This window comes from Mustela nivalis, assembly GCF_964662115.1.
Source record: "Mustela nivalis genome assembly, chromosome: 1".
NCBI lineage: Eukaryota > Metazoa > Chordata > Mammalia > Carnivora > Mustelidae > Mustela > Mustela nivalis.
In genome coordinates this window covers 12,490,211-12,508,264 of record NC_139020.1, presented here as the reverse complement: position 1 = coordinate 12,508,264, position 18,054 = coordinate 12,490,211, and the positions used below count along the sequence as shown (strand labels likewise).

Genomic DNA, 18,054 nt, shown 5'->3' with positions numbered 1-18,054 from the left:
ATCCTAACTCTCTCGATCAACAAACAGTCCAGCTGTCTCTTCCTGACTGTTGAGTATACACGAATGGTTTTTCTCTTATGTTGTATCCTAGGTAATATCTCCCAATCAGAAGCTCTACATATGCCCTACTTGTAGTATAAATAAAAATTTCAATAGTAACTACAAATGTATACCATAAATGTGTCCAGCATACCTTATTAAACATATTTTAAATACATGATGAAATTCAAGAGATAATGCAAGCTAATACATTCTGTAAACTGTAAAACCTCTCCATGTATAGAAGCACTAGTTCATTGGCTTCTATTTCATACATTAAATTCAAGACATGCTATCACTTTATTCTTCATCACTATTAGCTGGGTTCACTCCTTACTGCTGCTTTACAGCTAGTTTATTTTTTTATTGTGTTCTATCAGTCACCATACAGTACATCATTAGTTTTTGATGCAGTGTTCCAAGATTCATTGTTTATGTATAACACCCAGTGCTCCATGCAATCTGTGCCCTCCTTAATACCCACCACTGGGCTCATCCATCCCCCACCCCCCCTCCCCACTAAAACCCTCAGTTTGTTTCCCAGAGTCCACAGTCTCTCATGGTTCTCTCCCCCTCCGATTTCCCCTCGCTTCACTTTTCCCTTCTTTCTCCTAATGTCCTCTGTGTTATTCCTTATGTTTAACACATCAAAGCAAAGTCAAGGGTGTATGCCAAAGCACAAACAAAAAAGAGAAAATAAAGCATGTCACTATAATAATATGTCGAAAATAAAATATGTCGCTAATAGTTATGAAACATTTTATACCTAAGATACACAAAAAATAATGCAAGAAGTCTGAATATAAGTTGATTTACCACTCGCAGTTTCTGGTTTGATTTGGGGAAGGCCTTTTTGTCGGCGTTCTCTTTCTTTTTCTCTGTCTCGCCTTTCTTGGGACCGAGATCTAGGAGAATGTCGGCGTCTATCTCTGGACCGAGATCGAGAACGTCGATGGCGGGACCTTCGAGATCTAGAGCCAGATCGAGATCGCCTTCTTTTTGGTGACCTAACATTTTCATGAGGGGGAGAATGGATAGAATACAGAGAAAGAACTGAAAACGTAAGTAGGTATTAATCTGAAAAAGAAAAAATATAACTAGGTAGTTTAATCTTTAGACATGTAATAATTCAAAAGCAGAGAATTCATTTTTAAAAAGTTTAATATGTTGCAAGTTAGAAAGCATGCACATATTTTAAATCAGATAAATAAGGCTGCTAGCTTATAAAAAATTCTCTCATCTTTGGTAACTTGATACTATACTAAATTATGTGCCTGGGAGTGTAAGAAGCTGTCATCACTGAGACAGACTGCTGCTACTGGTATCTATCTTCTCAGTTAACTTCTTTTCTGCAGCAAATAAAAATGTTATCTGTTTATAGTATTGTTTATTACCGTTCCACTTTTGTTGGCTGATCAACTTGTAAAGGAACTGTGAATACAGAATACAGAATTCCTATCATTCTATGCATATATGCATGTAGGCATTGGAGCAACTCCAGGGGAAAAGCACGGGTAAGATGACAGGTCTTAGTTTTTACATCACTACTTCTGCTCCCACTCTACACAGACATACAAATACACTAACTGTTACTTTATTAATGTTGTATATCTAAAAATAATCCAGTTTGATTTTAATTTGTCTCCTAAGACACACAGGATTGGAAAAATATTTTCTATCGATTACCTGGATGCTGACCTAGATCTTGACTTTCTGTTATCAGACATGTGCCGCTTAACCTCTTGAATACAAGGCTGTTCGACTTCCATTTCCTTTAAAAACCAATAAAAACAAAAAGAACTAAAACAACCACCCATCATTAAATGAGAGAAATGGAAATTATAAAGGCAAGAAGACAAAATCTAAAAAATGCTAAATTACAAATCCTTTGCCTTGACAGTTTTATTCTGGTTGAATACTTGACACCACATTACTAGTTTAATAATTTACTAACTAGTTTAATAATGACTGTCCATCAGTGAGAGAAAAAAGTTTTTGTATGGTTTACAAGATTAGAAGAAACACTTCTCTACTTCTGGAAATTCATATAGGTTACATATAATTTTATTAAACCATTGATTACAGTGGTAAACTAGGCATTCTAGTTAAGCATTCTGGACTCTGACTCAATCCTCACAGAATTCTACGGAAATTGGTTATTACTATGTCCACTTTCCAGATGAAAAGCTTTAGGCACAGAAAGGGTGAATATGTGCCCAAAGAAGTCTTTCTTCACATTCAAAAATGAAGATAACAAAGCAAACAGGCAGGAATCTGCACATAAGTCAAAGCAACCACAAAGATAACCAATCTGAGAATAAAGTTTTACCTGATGAGCCTTCTGTGTTAGTGGTTCACTCTGTGCCTGAAAAGAAGCTTGGAAAGGCTGCTGCACAGGTGGAGTTGGAGGAATCACAGACTGAGCCATGGGAGGAAATGGAGGTGTAGGAAGAAGGCCAAATCCTGGCATCTGTCCATTAGGAGGAAGTGGAACCTTTTTTTTTTTAAAGAAAGCACGTGAGTAGATTTTAAGTAAAAGCTACCAAAAGTAATTTGGAAAGTCCTTAGTTACTTGATGTAAAACTAAAATATCTTCAGGCAATTTTGATCAAGCAAAAACCGTGTAGTGACATACAATAACGATTAACAATTTCCCTAAGTGTAGTATTTATCTGAAGAATTTACATCACGTATATAGGTTAAAAATTCTAGAACTCATTTTTAAAATTATGAATACAAAGGCTTGACTTCATATATTTAAAGACATAATTTCATTTATAAGAGGAACAATGTGACTGAATAAACTTAAAATTCAGAGAGGTACTGTACTGCAATCTGTCTCCCTTCAACCTCAAAGGCAATTAAGTCAATTGAGAGGGAGAGTAGCTATAGCACTGATGTACAGGTTCACTTTTTAAAAAATTTACTCCAAGGGGAATTTCAATAAACATCCCTACTTTTAGGGTTCAAAAAGTTCATATTATTAATGAGACTAAACCACAACGTAACGTATTTCTGCATGTGCCATTCCAATACGGACAATATTAAAAGTATAATTATAGGGGCTCCTGGGTGGTTCAATTGGTTTCAGTTGGTTAAGTATCTGCTTTTGGCTTAGGTCATGATCCCACAGTTCTAGGATCAAGGCCCACATCAGGTTTCCTGCTCAGTGGCAAGTCTGCTTCTCCTTCTCCCTCCTCTCTGCTTGTGCTCTCTTGCTCTCTCAAAATAATAAAATCTTTTAAAAAGCACAGTATCAATTTCCTACTAGCAAATTACAGAATGGATCAAACACGATACACATAAGAACATGAACATACTCTTCAGAGTATTTCTCAGAACCCTTTCTAAACCAAGGATACGAAGTAGTACTTCCCAAGGCTGGTTATAAAACAGAATCTGTACATTAAAAAAAAATAAATACAGATTCTTTAGATTTGACTTTAGCATTAGATCCCTACCTCTGTCATTTAGCTGTGCAGTCAAGTTTAGGAAACTCTGAATAAAGGATTTGCTAAAATAAACCCAATAGCAAACCCTTACGAACTTCTTGCAATTTTCCAGAGTTCCTTTCACTGCAGATTTCAAACTACACTCCTGAATGTGGAGAGCTAAAAACCCTCTAAAGCATCTCAAACATCTAACTCCCAAAAAAGATCCTCACAAGGGAAAAAGCTACACCATTAAGCAGGTCAGGTACCTAAAACAGAGCTATAATCTCTCTCTAAATGGTTTTAACAAAACTACCTGTTATTAAATTATAAGCATGTAATATTTAGTATGCTTGTTTTAATTAAAGTTTTTTATAAATAATAACTCAAGTCAATCTCCTGCACAACAGCTCTGACTGCGGCTGCAGTACTACTTAGCCAAGCACACAGCTAACTAACAGTGGGCTGGGAGGGGTAATCCGTATGCTCTAATGAACAGATCCTCACATATTAAAACTCAGTGGCAAGAAAAATGTGTATACCTGATGATGCACTGGGTCCTGCTGCATCGTCATCATTCGAGGCTGAAACTGATCCATGGTCTGATGCTGTGTGTATGCTGGCTGCTGCATGCCATCTCCAGGAAACCCACTAAAAAAATAGGAGCTATCTTCATTTTGTCCATTCAAAAACACGTAAGATTCTAAGCCACATTTATACTCAGAGACATTAAGAATGCTGTTCAGGAGTCATTAATAATTAACATCTTGGGGGTGGGAGGTTGGGGTACCAGGTGGTGGGTATTATAGAGGGCACGGATTGCATGGAGCACTGGGTGTGGTGAAAAAATAATGAATACTGTTATGCTGAAAATAAATTTAATTAAAAAAAATTAACATCTTACTGAATCATGTACTTGCCTACATTAATTTACACATCGAGCATTATTCCCAATGTAAACGCCATTTTTAACTATAAATCTGATAGCATCTCCTCCCCATTCAAAAGAAAACCCAAGTATCATTTTAAAAAACAATGACTATATGAAAAATGACTTTGTTACTGAAGTTATAGTTGACCCTTGAAAACATGGGTTTCAATTATGTGAGTCCACTTACAGTTTTTGGCTACAGAACAGTACTGTAAACATATTTTCCTGTTTTTCCTCTAGCTTACTTTATTCGAAGAACACAGTATGTGTGCAGGTTTGGCTTCCAGTGAAGAGTAGGCTATGTAAAGTTTTGGGGGGAGGCAAGTTATAATGCAGACTTTAGACACTGGGCAGGTTGGCACCCCTACCTAATCACCATGCTGTGCCAACGATCAACTGCACTTGTCTTATGCCTGATTACGATTCCCAACTCTACCCATGGAGGAGCGTAGAAAAGAACTTACAAGGGTGCCTGTGGAGGGGAAGCGGCAGGTGCGGGGGCCGGCGTGGTAGCGGAGGGTGCGGGAGGCGCAACAGCCATGGCAGGTGGAGCGGCGGCAGCGGTGGCACCATCTTCCTTCTTGGATTCCTCCACAGCCTCTGGCTCATCATCATAATCAAATCTATCGAGTAGCTTCTGGAATAGGTACATCAATATTCCATTTTAAAATTGGGATTGGAAAAAAAAATAATAAAGTTGGGCTGGGATACACTAGACAAAAGACTTGATAAAAAACAACAGATATCTCCTATCACCTATGATCCCAGCACAGTAATGTACCATTTCATGTTTCCACTCGCCCCTTAGCACCTTGGTTCACAGACAAACCAATGCCATACAAATGTCATCTGAAAAAGAATTTTTTTTTTAAAGATTTTATTTATTTATTTGACAGACAGAGATCACAAGTAGGCAGAGAGGCAGACAGAGAGAGAGGGAAGCAGACTCCCTGCCAAGCAAAGAGCCCGATGTAGGACTCAATCCCAGGATCCTGAGATCATGACCTGAGCCGAAGGCAGTGGCTTAACCTACTGAGCCACCCAGGCGCCCCAAGATTTTATTTATTTATTTGACAGGCAGAGATCACAAGTAGGCAGAGAGAGAGGGAGAAGCAGGCTCCCTGCTGAGCAGAGAGCCCGATGCAGGGCTTGATCCCAGGACCTTGGGACCACGACCTGAGCCGAAGGCAGAGGCTTCAACCCACTGAGCCATCCAGGCACCCCTGAAAAATAATTTTTCACTGTTTTTCTTCACCAATTATAAATGCAGTGTTTTCTGATTATTTTCTATACACTTATTTTATAGTTAATTTAGCAATATAAATATTAAAATATTCACACACTAAAAACGTTTGGAACTTTGCACACATGAAAATGGGTGTACATTTTCAGTTAACTGTAAAATGTACTAAGACCGTCTTATCCAACCACTATAAATCCGTAAAGAAAAATGTCCATATGCTCCTTGCTCAAAAACATACTAATATGACAAAGAAAAAGAGAATGGCACAGACACGGCCATGAAGAATTTACTCCCTGGGCACCAACTTCTTCCTTAAAACTTCAGAGCTCATATAAGAGTACCAGAAACATGGAAGGAAGGAAGGAAGGAAACAAGCAAGCTCGCTCAACACGTCACAAGATCACATGTCTAGAAGAGCCATTTAAAAATAAGATGACATTTGTTCAGAAAGGAAGGAAGGTAACATCACAAACACCTACTCCTACCACCATCTACTGTTTACATATCTATGTATGATACTTCATCCATCACAAGAGGCCTGCAATGTACACATAGCTTAGATATAATTTCTTCTTTTTATAGACAAGGAATCTAAGACCCAGGTGATTAAGAAACATTACTCAGACCACAGAGGCACCAAATAGTAGAACTAGGATGTGGACACTGCTCTTTTTGACTTCAAATCTCTCAATCTCTGGCATTCAAACAAGCAGTCTTTTCCCTCAAGCTGTGCCCATTCTGGTCATGGATTTTCAACCTCAAATTCCTAAACTTGTGTTGTTCTGTGGTAAGTTCTGCCTAGAAATTATGGTTCTAGTTTACTGGATAAGAGATTTTTGAATTGGGAAAGGAAGTCCCCTTCTTGGATAACATTGTTTCTTTGTAATGCCAGGCCATGTCATTAAAAGTTCTTACAGTGGGCGCCTGGGTGGCTCGGTTGGTTAAGCGGTTAACGTCTGCCTTTGGCTCAAGTCATGATCCCATTGGGCCCCACATCAGGCTCCCTGCTCAGCGGAGAGCCTGCTTCTCCCTCTGTCTCCCTCTGCCTCCTGCTCTGCCTACTTGTGCATGCTCTCTGTCAAATAAATAAATAAAATCTTAAAAAAAATTTCTTATAGTAACTGAGTGATCGAATTACAACCCAGACACCTTGTTGTCTTACACACATTAGCATATCATCTAACCCTCAAAGCAGCAAAGCCTACACACTGCCGTCACTTTTACAGTGCTGCACAATGAATACTTAAGTGACTCAGCATCAAGACAGAGTCAATGACGGAAGTCAAAATTAAAACTCAGGTCTAGACTATCTACAAAAAACAAAACTTCTGGTCTTTACTGTTTTTCACACATAGATATGTTCTTCAAAGTTTTAAGATTTAAAGCTATTGCTTTGAAAATGATTTGAAAAAATTAAAACTAAGATTCAAAGACATTTTTGTTGCTTTTTAGGAAAGTGAAGATCTGTGAAGCAGCTGAAGCTGTTCTACTAGCTTAAAACAGACCTTTTAGTCAATGGAAAATCACAGAATTTCTTTTTCTGAACTTCATGTAACTGACAAACACTGACCAGCCAAACCACTTGACCAACAAAGGACTCCATCAGCATTACTATTATTCAGTATTTTTTGAAATCCCAGCCACCAGTACAATAAGAAAAAGAAATAGGCATACATATTGAAGAGGAGAAGTCAAATTTAGCACCTACCCAGAAATCTGAGAACCAACTAAAAAACTAAGTGTTTAGTATTATGAACATTTAAAAGATAAAAGAAACAAACAGGAAAAATGACTAAACATCTTAGAAATAAATGATGTAATAAATGTAAAAGACTTGTATGAAAACGGATTTTAATAAATGGATATTCTGTGTAAAGCTCTTGGTACTTCTTAAATTAACTTATAAATTCTAAAATTTATGTTAAAGTTCATCTTGAAAAGTATGATGTGATGGTTAATTTTATCAATTCCATGCCCAGTTGTTTGATCAAATATTCATCTAAATGTTCCTGTGAAGGTCTTTTAAAAATGTGATTAGTATTTAAATTAATAGAATTTGAATAAAGAAATACCCTCCATAATATGGGTGGGCCTCAACCACTCAGTGAAGGCTTTAGAAGTAAGAACGTTGGTTTCCCCAAGAAGGAATTCTCAAGACAGCAACATAAAAACCTTGCTCTGTAGAATTCAGACTCAGAACTGCAACATTAACTCTTGCCTAAATTTCCAGCCTGCCTTCTGCCCTACAAATTTCAAATTTGCCAGCCTCCGCAACTGTGTCAAACAATTCCTTACAAATTAACCAATCTGTCCCTCTCTCACTTTGCATGTGTGTGGGTATGAGTGTAATACTTGGAAATGAAATAATCTAGTATAGAAGCTGCAAGTAGTTAAACTGTTATGATGCAGAAATAATATTAGGAGGACACAACAGAGTTCAAATGCCCAGAAACAGACACAGAAACAAATGAGAATTCAATGTATGACAAAAATAGGGAGGGAGAATTGGCTACTTCCAAAAAGTTCAAGATACAACTATCTTGAACCATATTCTAAAATAGGTTCCAGATGGAAGGAAGAGACAAACATAAAACTACGAAAAGAAAATATAAAATTAAAAAAATATATGTGAGTGGAGAGTTTTCCTAAACTCTGAAAAAACATACACAAACCTGTTGCAAGCAGGTAATTGCTTCCCTTTTCACTTTAGAACTTCCTGTATTGTGTTCTTTTCCCCTATAAGCATGCACTCTTTTTCGACTTCAAATTTTATCCAAACTTCTTTTAGTGAGTTTGTTCATAAATCATGAAGATATAATGACAACTAGTATTTACCAAATGGATTCTTAATTTGGACTACCAGCAATAAAATTATGTCTTAAAATTAAAATCTGGAAAGAATAAAACATTTTACAGATGATTAAGCTAAAAGATTTCACTTAGTTCTAGGGTTTTCAAACATTTGTATTTTTGGCAGTAAGACCAAAAAAATGAAATTTTATATAGTCATAAACCCAATAAACAGACAAGACATAAAACAGGTAAGACACAGTTGTCTGGGCTGACATTTCCGCAGGAAGCTCTGAGCTCTATGAATCCAGCACATCTCTATCCTTAGTTGCAGCTCCTTAAACATGCCTCCAACAGAGCAGCTGGAAGACACTGAATCAAGGAAACTCTCAAGTTATATACGGTAAGTTCTAAGAGTAAAAAGCAAAAGGCAACCTCAGTCTCTGTCAACAGGGGAATGGCTAAACTGTGAGGTGCACGTGTAATGAATACTCACAGTAGGCATTCAGTAAAAATGTAGACTTAAATCTAAACCTTCAAAATGACAAGAGAATTAAGATCAAGACAAGTTAAAAACTGTGTGCGTATATATTTATATATTATGCATAAAACATGCATATATTATATATTGTAATATACATACATACTATGACCCAATAAAGAAAAACCTATCCACAGGAAATTAGTTCAGAAGAGACATACAGCAAAAACTTACAGTAGTTATCTCTAAGTACAGGGGTTAATGGTGAAAGTTCTCCTGTTGACTTTCCTACTTCCAATTTACTTAAAATTTTTGCACTGAGTATATAGTACACACTTACAGCCAGGAAAAATAATCAGTGTTTTGCTGTCAAGGAGGGGTGGAAATCCTTTAAGCCACAAAACAACAAAATGAACAATCCAGAGGGAAAGAGAGAAGTAACTTCCATATGCTAAATTGAGTGGTATGAACAGTCAAGGTGGATTATGTAAGAGAAGAAAGCCTACCTTGTCAAATGCAGTTTTTTGCTCAGGTGGGGGGAAAACAGCTTTTTGTTCAGGCGGCTGTGCAGGAGCGGTCTTTAACTGAGCTGTGATAGCCTGGACCTGAGCCATCACGGCATTGTCAATGGCCGGCGACTGCGGTTTTGGAGGCTGTTGAAAAGTCTGAAGGATCTGCTGAAGCTTAAAGAATGGGAGAACTGATAAACCACATAACAAAGTATAATCACAGTATCAAAGGTTGATTTACTGGAAAAAAAAAATCTTAAAGGTAACTCAAAACAGCACAGGTACAAAGTAAACTGGAAAAAGAATACACCTTTTAGTAAAGGTTAAGTCTGTTGTAAATACAAGGGACACAATGTGTGTCATTTAAGGTTAAACATGTATGCTGATACCCCAACAGGCAGAAAACAACAGTCAAAAAGAGAAAATACACTGAACTGTGAACAAGGTGAAGAAATGTTTCTAGGACAATGTAAAAAGTATCTCCAACCCAAAAAGAATTTTGAAGTCAGTCTGAAATGCTAGAACCATGAGCAACAATACCAACCAGCCAGCAGTTCTGAAGTTCTCTCCGCAGGGCTCTGCTACCGCTCAGCACACAGCTCCCTTATTTCTCACCTGCCCCTCACTGCCCATTATCCCTATGCTGTTACCTGCCTTGTAAATGCTTTTCTAGGTGAAAAGGAGAAATATTTCCTCCCTTGAACATGTTCATTAGTTAGGAATGGAAAATAAAAACTGAAAATAGTACCTAACTGCATGGAATTTAATCTTGAGATGGTAGTTTACCTGTTGACCTTGAGTTGTCTGAAACAGTTGAGCCACAGCAGCAAAAGCATCAGAGCTAGGCAGCTGTGGTACAGTTGGTACAGAGTTTGTAGTGGCTTGGGGCGGTTCAGAAGAAACTTTAACTGGAGGTGGAGGTGAACCTAAAAAAGAAAAGGCCATGAAGACCGGCAAAAACTTTTATCTTCAAATTTTCCTTTTTAAACTCCATTAGCTTTTTTACTGAACACTGCATTTAGTTTAACATACAGGAAAAATAAAGATCATGGTACTAGATCTGTACTATAGCAAATACATGAAAGAGCTTATTTTTATTAGAAATAAGAACTGTGAAAAGAAAACCATTCCTTCCAAGATGTAAATTCAAAAGTCTTTGTTATGGAAAAATTCCACCAATATAATCAGACCACAAACTTCTCATGTACAAGTTATACAAGTATTTTTCTAAGTTAACAGATATACTTGGCCATACCTTCATTATTAGTAACATTTTCTGCTACTGGGGCGGCATTACTGGTTCCTGCAGCCATGTCCAAAAGAGGCTGAATAATTTCAATTTTGAATACTCCATTTTTTTGCCAAAGGTTCAGCACACGAACTATTTTACTCTGTTACGTGCAATAAAACATGAATATACAATAAATATTTTCACAAATAATGTATTATACCTCTAAAAAAAGAAAGAAATCTCTAAGCTAATAATTCCATACTAAGTCTGTTTCCTAAATAAAAAAAAATTATCTTTAGAATTACCACCTGGTTAAAACTACCCTAATCAGCCTTTCTTCAGTAGTATAAACTAAAAAGCAAGGGGGAAAAAGAAACAGAAAAAAATATAAGCTAGATAATAAAAACAAACATGATAAAAAATCTACCTCAGGCTTTCATTGTATTTATGATTACAAAGAAATACCGTCACTGACAAAAAGAAGTAATTATCTTAGAAAAGTAAATGAAGTGAAGAAGAATTTCTTCAGGATGATTTTAACCGTTAAAATATTTAAGAAAATGACCTTTAACCGATAGCTAAGTCATTTTATGGCCCAGTAAATATAATGGCAATCAAGAGAAGATGTGCTATTCATGGGAAAAATAACTCTTATGTCCTACTCAGGAAATGATTTTTTTGTCTTGTATATTTTTTTCCATTAAGAACATTCGTCTAAGAATATAAATAGAGAATCCACAACACCCAAATTTATACAGTGTTCACTGTAAATGTCTTCATTCTTCTGAGTGGATTTAGCAGTGTATTTCTCCCACCTGCTGGGAGTCCAGTTATCATGTCTATAATATTCTTTCTTCTACCCTTTTTATAGTACACAGTAAAGTCAGCTGTAAAAATGAGGAATTAAATACTGTAGTCTGATTGCTAATGAATACCATTTATGCTCCAGCCTCTCAAAATGCTAGGAAAAGCCATCAATTATTGGTCCCTTCTTTCTGCAATAAGCAACAATATGAGATAAATACTGACTTTTTCTATGGCAGAATTTATCACTGAACTACAAGTCAATCTTTCCAACTCCCTTTTCAACAGTACAACATTCCAGAAGAATTTCACAAGAAAATACATAAACATGAGATGGCCACAAGAGAAAACACTGGGTTTTATTTCAAGTTCACATATAATTCTCTTTCAAATATATAATATACATTTTCATACATTTAAATATAGAAATAATACAAGTTTTAATTTAAAAATTATTAACTATACCTTATCTTCAGATGGACAAAGATATAAATATTGGAATGTGGCGGTTATGTTTTTAGAGAATCTTGGCCCAAAAACATCTTTATCAGTTCCAAACTGATGACGAGACTGTCGCACAATTGAGTCAATTACATATAATCCTGGAACCTTGTATTCTGGTTTACACTACAAAGATAAAGATGCAAAGTTAATACAAGAAAAGCAAAATCACAATTTGATGCCCAATAATCTCTCTTTTATGTAGATAAACTCTGTGTATCCAATGACTGTTTCTATTTAGAAACTGTTTGAGTGTTTGGTTCTTTTACTGGCTAGCTTGTCAAATTTCCCACAGGCCTGTACAGAACTACCAATTCTCCTGACTCTCCAGATCCCCAATATTTTACTTTCCTCTGATCCCTCTCTCCCCCGACAATTTCCCAAAATCAACATTACTTTTACCAATCCCTAAGCCACTTCCACACAAATCCACTTATGATACTTTCTACTCCCAATTCATCCTGCTTAAAAAAATAATTTCTACCTCTTAAAGTTATCAAAAAGATAGTTTTAGTAACATCAATTTTAAATCTACTCAAGTATAGTACCAGAGAAAAGAAATACTGAAAGGAGAGATCACATTTTTCGCCCACCAAATTAATAAGAAGAAAGGAGAAACAGACACATATATATTTCTGGTGGTACAACCTTTATGGATGATGATTTAGCAATAAAAGCAAAGCCTTATTTGATCCTACAATTCTACATCTAGAAATTTATCAAAAGGAAAACCATTAAGATGTGGCTAATTTTTTCCTTAAAGCCAGCCCCTGAAGTTGAAATGTCCAAAAGGAACTAGCTGAGTAAATTGTGGAAACAATCATGCAATGGAGTACTTTTTGCAGACATTTTATGATAAATTCAGTGGGAAAGCAGCTATTGATGTCACCAGTTTCTTTTATGAATGTACGTGTACAGAATTAAAAAAGGAGTAGGTCCAAATATAAATATCATAGTAATTTGGGGTGGTGGCAAACAAGTAATTTTAATTTTTTTCCATTTTACTTATTGGTACTTTGATTTGCTACTATAAAAACTTCTCCTGATCATTTTTTTTGGTCTGTTGGGACTCTAACTCCTAACTCTCAGTTATTATTCAAAGGCCATGGATTAAAGACAATGCCACGCACATTTACTGGTTTGTACTACAAAACACAGCTCCAGGTTTTGAAGAGGGGAGGGGAAGACAGAGAGGTTTATTAAGTCTCTGTTCTCAGTCCTCCTCTGGTGAGACAGATGTATGCTAATTGCATGGTTATAAAACCAGATACAACTGTAGAAGTGAAAAATGATTTAATTATGATAGGAGCAGGAAAAAGTTGGAAAATTTTACAAACTGATTTCATTTGAACTACTTCAAGATGAGTTAAAGGTCAACGAAGTAAACAGGGCAAATGGCACAGGAGGCGTATCAGACTCAGAGAAGAGTCATGCTGCGTACACAGGAAACTTGTTGAGTGCCCACCTTATACTAATTAATAAAGAGCACTGCTATACATTTTCGGTTAAAAAACAAACTCACGCGATTAATAAGAACACCCAGTGACAACTTTTTTGGTAGAGTGGCTTTAGAAGCAAGCAACCAAATTACAATTTACAAAGTAAATTACAAATACTGATCATAACTAAAATGAAGTAATAAGGAAATGGATAGTTACCTTTTTGATGAACTTTTCTACTATTTGAACTACATGCTTATAAAGCTGAAAAGAATTAAAAGAAAATTATTGTGCAGTTTACATATTTCTACATATTCAGTAATATAATTAGAAAATACTTCAAACCTTAAAATTTGCACAATGTGAATTCTCAAAATACTGAATGAACCATGACAAATAATCCCTAATCAGTAAATGAACATTCATGAATCAGAAGAGAATTAACCAAAACAGAAACTACAAAAATACCCCCAAAAGGTCCTTTTACTAAAGATTTTTAATCAATAAACCTTAATAAGGCAGTGTATTCAGGCAACTCTGAGCCTGATAAGAACAGTAGAACTGGAACTAAATAATGCAGTTTCTAAAGTGAGTCAGCTACTTAGGTGTGATCTTGAGGAAAGCATTTAACTTCGTGGAGACCGAGTTGTTTTTTTTTAAAGTAAGTATGAGGCTAATACTCAGGTGATTTATGGCAAGAATTAACTAAAACAAAGAAAATATCCTTTCATTCTACTCTCTACTTCTATTCAACTTTCTGACACACACACACCAGCAAATACATGAGGCAACAGATGTGCTAATTAGCTTGACTGTTAATCATTTCATAATGTGTATCAAACCATCATTTAAAAAAATAATGTATTTAAACAAATATTTTAAAATAAATTTGATTTTGTCAATTATACGTCAATAAAGTTGGAAAAAATATAAATGGGAGATACTAAAACAACAAAAAAGGAAAAAAGCAGATTTTGAAATAATGTATTACATTTCAAATATATTGTACTGTATTATCACGTGTCTTCAGCAAAAGCTAGTTACTTCTTTGATTCACACCTAAACTTAGAGGATGAATTCTCACGTTTAAAAGTATTTTCAAAATTTCAAAAACATTTTTTGAATTAAATATATTTTATTCTTACCTTAATAGCTTTAATAGCAGCTTTAGTGATAAGAATCATCTTGGCTCGAGAGATGGGAGGTTTCATATCCATAAGTGAAAAGAGCTTAAAAAACAAAAATAATTTAGAAATTAGAAGTTAGAGGTCAATTCCCCCAACTTCTGCAAAGATAATACAATTTATTAATCAAAAGAATAACAAACTTTTGGAACTAAGCTGAACAATTCAGCTCGTAAAGAAAATCCGAGCACTTTCCTATATCCCTGCATCGCTACCAAGAAAATACAATGGAAAAGATACTAAAAAGAGCAAGAAAGAAAAAAAACCACCTAGAAAATTTTACTGGAGAACTCAGAAATAATTTGAATGGAAACATACCAGGGGTTTCTGAGACTGGCAATAGTATGACTCAGTATTTAATGCAAACCTCATTGAGATTTTGGAGAACTTCAAATAATTCTAAGGTTCATTTGGAGAAAGATGTATTAAATTAGGCAAGAAATTGAAAATGCTGGAATTCACAATTTCTTGATTTAGTCAGGCATAAAAACAGCACCATATTTACCAAATCTCATGACAGTAAATCCAACAATAAGGTGCTCCCTATGAGATTCAACCACACATGCACACTTTTCCCCCCAATATTTAAATCAAAACAAGACATAATCAGAGCCCACAGAGAGTTACAAAGATAAAATCCTGACATTAAGAAGCTTGTATCTAGCTTCTTAAATTCTTTTTTTGTTCGTTTCTGTTTTGGTTTAAAAAAAAATTTATTTATTTGAAAGAGGCCATGCTCACATACTCACAGGGTGGGGGACACAGAGGGAGAGGAAACCAGCAGACTCCCCACTGAGCAGAAAGCCCATGTAGGGGGCTCCACGCCAGGACCCTAAGATCAGGACCTGAGCCTAAACCAAGAGTCAGCTTAACCAACTGAGCCACCCGGGTGCCCATTTGCATTTTGTTTAATCATGGGCACACACTCACCCTAGGACTTCTATAAAGATAATCTGTGGGATTTTTTTTTTTTTTAAAGTAGGCTCCACCCTCAATATGGAGCCCAACACAGTGTGGCTTGAACTCACCACCCTGAGATCCAGACCTAGCTGAGATCAAGAGTCAGATGCTTAACCAAAGGAGTCAACAAGGCACTCCTAAAAAGATACTGTGAAATAATTAAGTTTCAGGGCTATATATGAATCATATTTCCAAACAATGTTGATACTCCACATATGTAATCTCTAAGACACAGATCTTTATTAGATCACTAAGAAGTTAACCTAAAGTACAAAAGTCTCTTTTTGTAAGGTAAACAGCCCTATTTGGCAATATACCCCCAAAATTCAGAAAATTTTCACAGCTATTCACACAACTATAGACACAACGGGACTACAGATAACAGTAACAGTAATATTAGAAAAGGCATGAAATGCCAGAGATAATCAATACAAGAATTAGATACTCTGGTTTAAGCAGAGAAAAGTAGAATTCTTCCGTAAGTAATATTAAGATTTAAAAAATTGGGGAAAACATAGATAGTAAACAAAGGAATTAGTTTTAAATAATGTTATTCTCTGAAGAGGGTCACAGTTATTATTTCTTTACCAAGGTAATAAAAGTTATCCTTGAGAATGCTCATTAACAGAAAACAATTAGAAAGGAGACAGTAATCTTTGAGACTAATATAAAATGATGGGAAATGAAAAAACAATTTAAAATATTAAAATTTAAATACAAATTCTAAAAATATAAACACTGCATAAGATATATAGTATGCATTTTTATAAAGGATATTTTCTTACCATTTATAAGTCATAAAATTTATTAAGGCAATTGTTCTTACTGCTGTTCTATTTTCTTCTCTGTAACTTAATGTAGAGAAAAGGGATGCAAAAAAGTTTATACATGATCTTCAGGAATGAACAACAGTGAGAACTACTTCTCTGGTCATTAAAAGCTTAGAGAATCATATTTTCATGAAACCTAAGCAAAAATTACTCATTTAATGTATCAAATAGCACTCCTTGATTACTTCAGCAGTGAGCAACTTGCCTTATTAAAAAACCTCAGCCAACTGAGCACACAAGACAGACCAATGTACCATCGCATAAAATACTCCATAGTCTATTTAAATTACAACTTGTTAAAAAATAAAAATACAGACTATATCATACAGCACTATAACCATTCAGGCAAAACACCAGCAAGAGAACCCTCAAGTGCTATTATCAAAGAGCCAGTAAAAAGGATGTTAATTATTTCATGAAGAAGGATGACTTGGTAAGAGAGGAGGGAACCAGCATCTGAGGGCCTATGATGTATAAGGATGAATTAAATTTAGTGGTGTATAATTTTATTTAATCATGTTAACAACTGGAGGAAGGAGGGTGGGGGTAGGCTAAATGGGTGATGGGTATTAAAGAGGGCATTTGCTGGGATGAGCACTGGGTGCGGTATGGAAGTGTGGAATCATTAAATTCTACACCTGAAACCAATTTTACCATATATGTTAATTAACCAGAATTTATATAAAAAGTTGAGAGGGAAAAAAAATCCATATTAACAACTAACACAGATTCTCTTCTACCTGTTTAAGATGATACTCAAAAGGGTTACTTACACATCTGTTTCGGATGATGCCCAGGGAATGGGTTTGAACTATAATTTGTAGATTTTATATCTCACAATCCACCCCCCCTTTAAAAGATTTTATTTATTTATTTGACAGAGAGAGTGAGCACAAGCAAGGGGAGTGGCAGACAGAGGGAGAGGGAGAAGTAGGCTCCCAGAGGACCAGGGAACCCAACAAGGGCCTGGATTCCAAGACCCTGGGATCATAACCTGAGGCAGCCACTTAACTAACTGAGCCACACAGCTGCCCCTATAGCTCACAATTCCTAATAGCACATTTATACCCTTAATACAATGCTGCTTTTAGATTAAATATATACGAGACCATTATGATGGGGAATACAGACAAAAACATGAAGCAGGCATCTGTGCCTATCTATCTATCTATCTATATATTGACTCAGGGATAATGACTAAACATATTCAATTTATACTGAAGTTCAGGCAGACATGAGAATACGGCTCTTGAACACAGAAATGGTCCAGTCTAGAAAATGAAAAGTCACAGAGTCAAGACCATGAGTGTGGGTGAGAAGAAATTTGTGGTAAGAAGAAAGCCAAGAAAGAACACATAAGCTAGGATGTATCAAAATGTCACTGTGGTATAGACAAAGGGGTTGCACGAATGAATAATATCAGGATAAATACCAGAAATTAAAGGCATTTGCCATGTCAAATGTGGTCAGAGGTGCATGGTTTTACTATTAGGTGGCTGAACAGATACTAGGATACTAGTTTTTGAAAGTGATTTCAAAGGCCAACTGGTAAAGAAGCAGGAGGTGAGGAGGTAGAAATGCAGTTTTGGGTAATTTTTCATTAATTTAACAAATTTCTGAGCTCTCAGGAAGTGTCAAACTCAGTGAGTGGTACGTAGAGGAGGCAGAGCCATGTTTCAGT

General features: G+C 35.8%; 1 protein-coding gene across 4 annotated transcripts in view; it reads right to left on the bottom strand.

Moving 5' to 3' along the window:
- SCAF4 (SR-related CTD associated factor 4) overlaps positions 1 to 18,054 on the bottom strand; it is a 71,701-nt gene that overhangs the window by 34,253 nt on the left and 19,394 nt on the right. For all 4 annotated transcript variants that reach the window (XM_082723733.1, XM_082723734.1, XM_082723735.1 and 1 more), the window contains exons 2-12: positions 14,545 to 14,628; positions 13,619 to 13,663; positions 11,925 to 12,086; positions 10,680 to 10,815; positions 10,211 to 10,350; positions 9,422 to 9,598; positions 4,866 to 5,038; positions 4,013 to 4,121; positions 2,369 to 2,533; positions 1,726 to 1,811; positions 856 to 1,046 (exon numbers count right to left, since the gene is read on the bottom strand). In XM_082723733.1, coding sequence (XP_082579859.1) covers positions 856 to 1,046; positions 1,726 to 1,811; positions 2,369 to 2,533; positions 4,013 to 4,121; positions 4,866 to 5,038; positions 9,422 to 9,598; positions 10,211 to 10,350; positions 10,680 to 10,815; positions 11,925 to 12,086; positions 13,619 to 13,663; positions 14,545 to 14,628 — 1,468 coding nt within the window. The remainder of the gene's footprint in view (positions 1 to 855; positions 1,047 to 1,725; positions 1,812 to 2,368; positions 2,534 to 4,012; positions 4,122 to 4,865; positions 5,039 to 9,421; positions 9,599 to 10,210; positions 10,351 to 10,679; positions 10,816 to 11,924; positions 12,087 to 13,618; positions 13,664 to 14,544; positions 14,629 to 18,054) is intronic.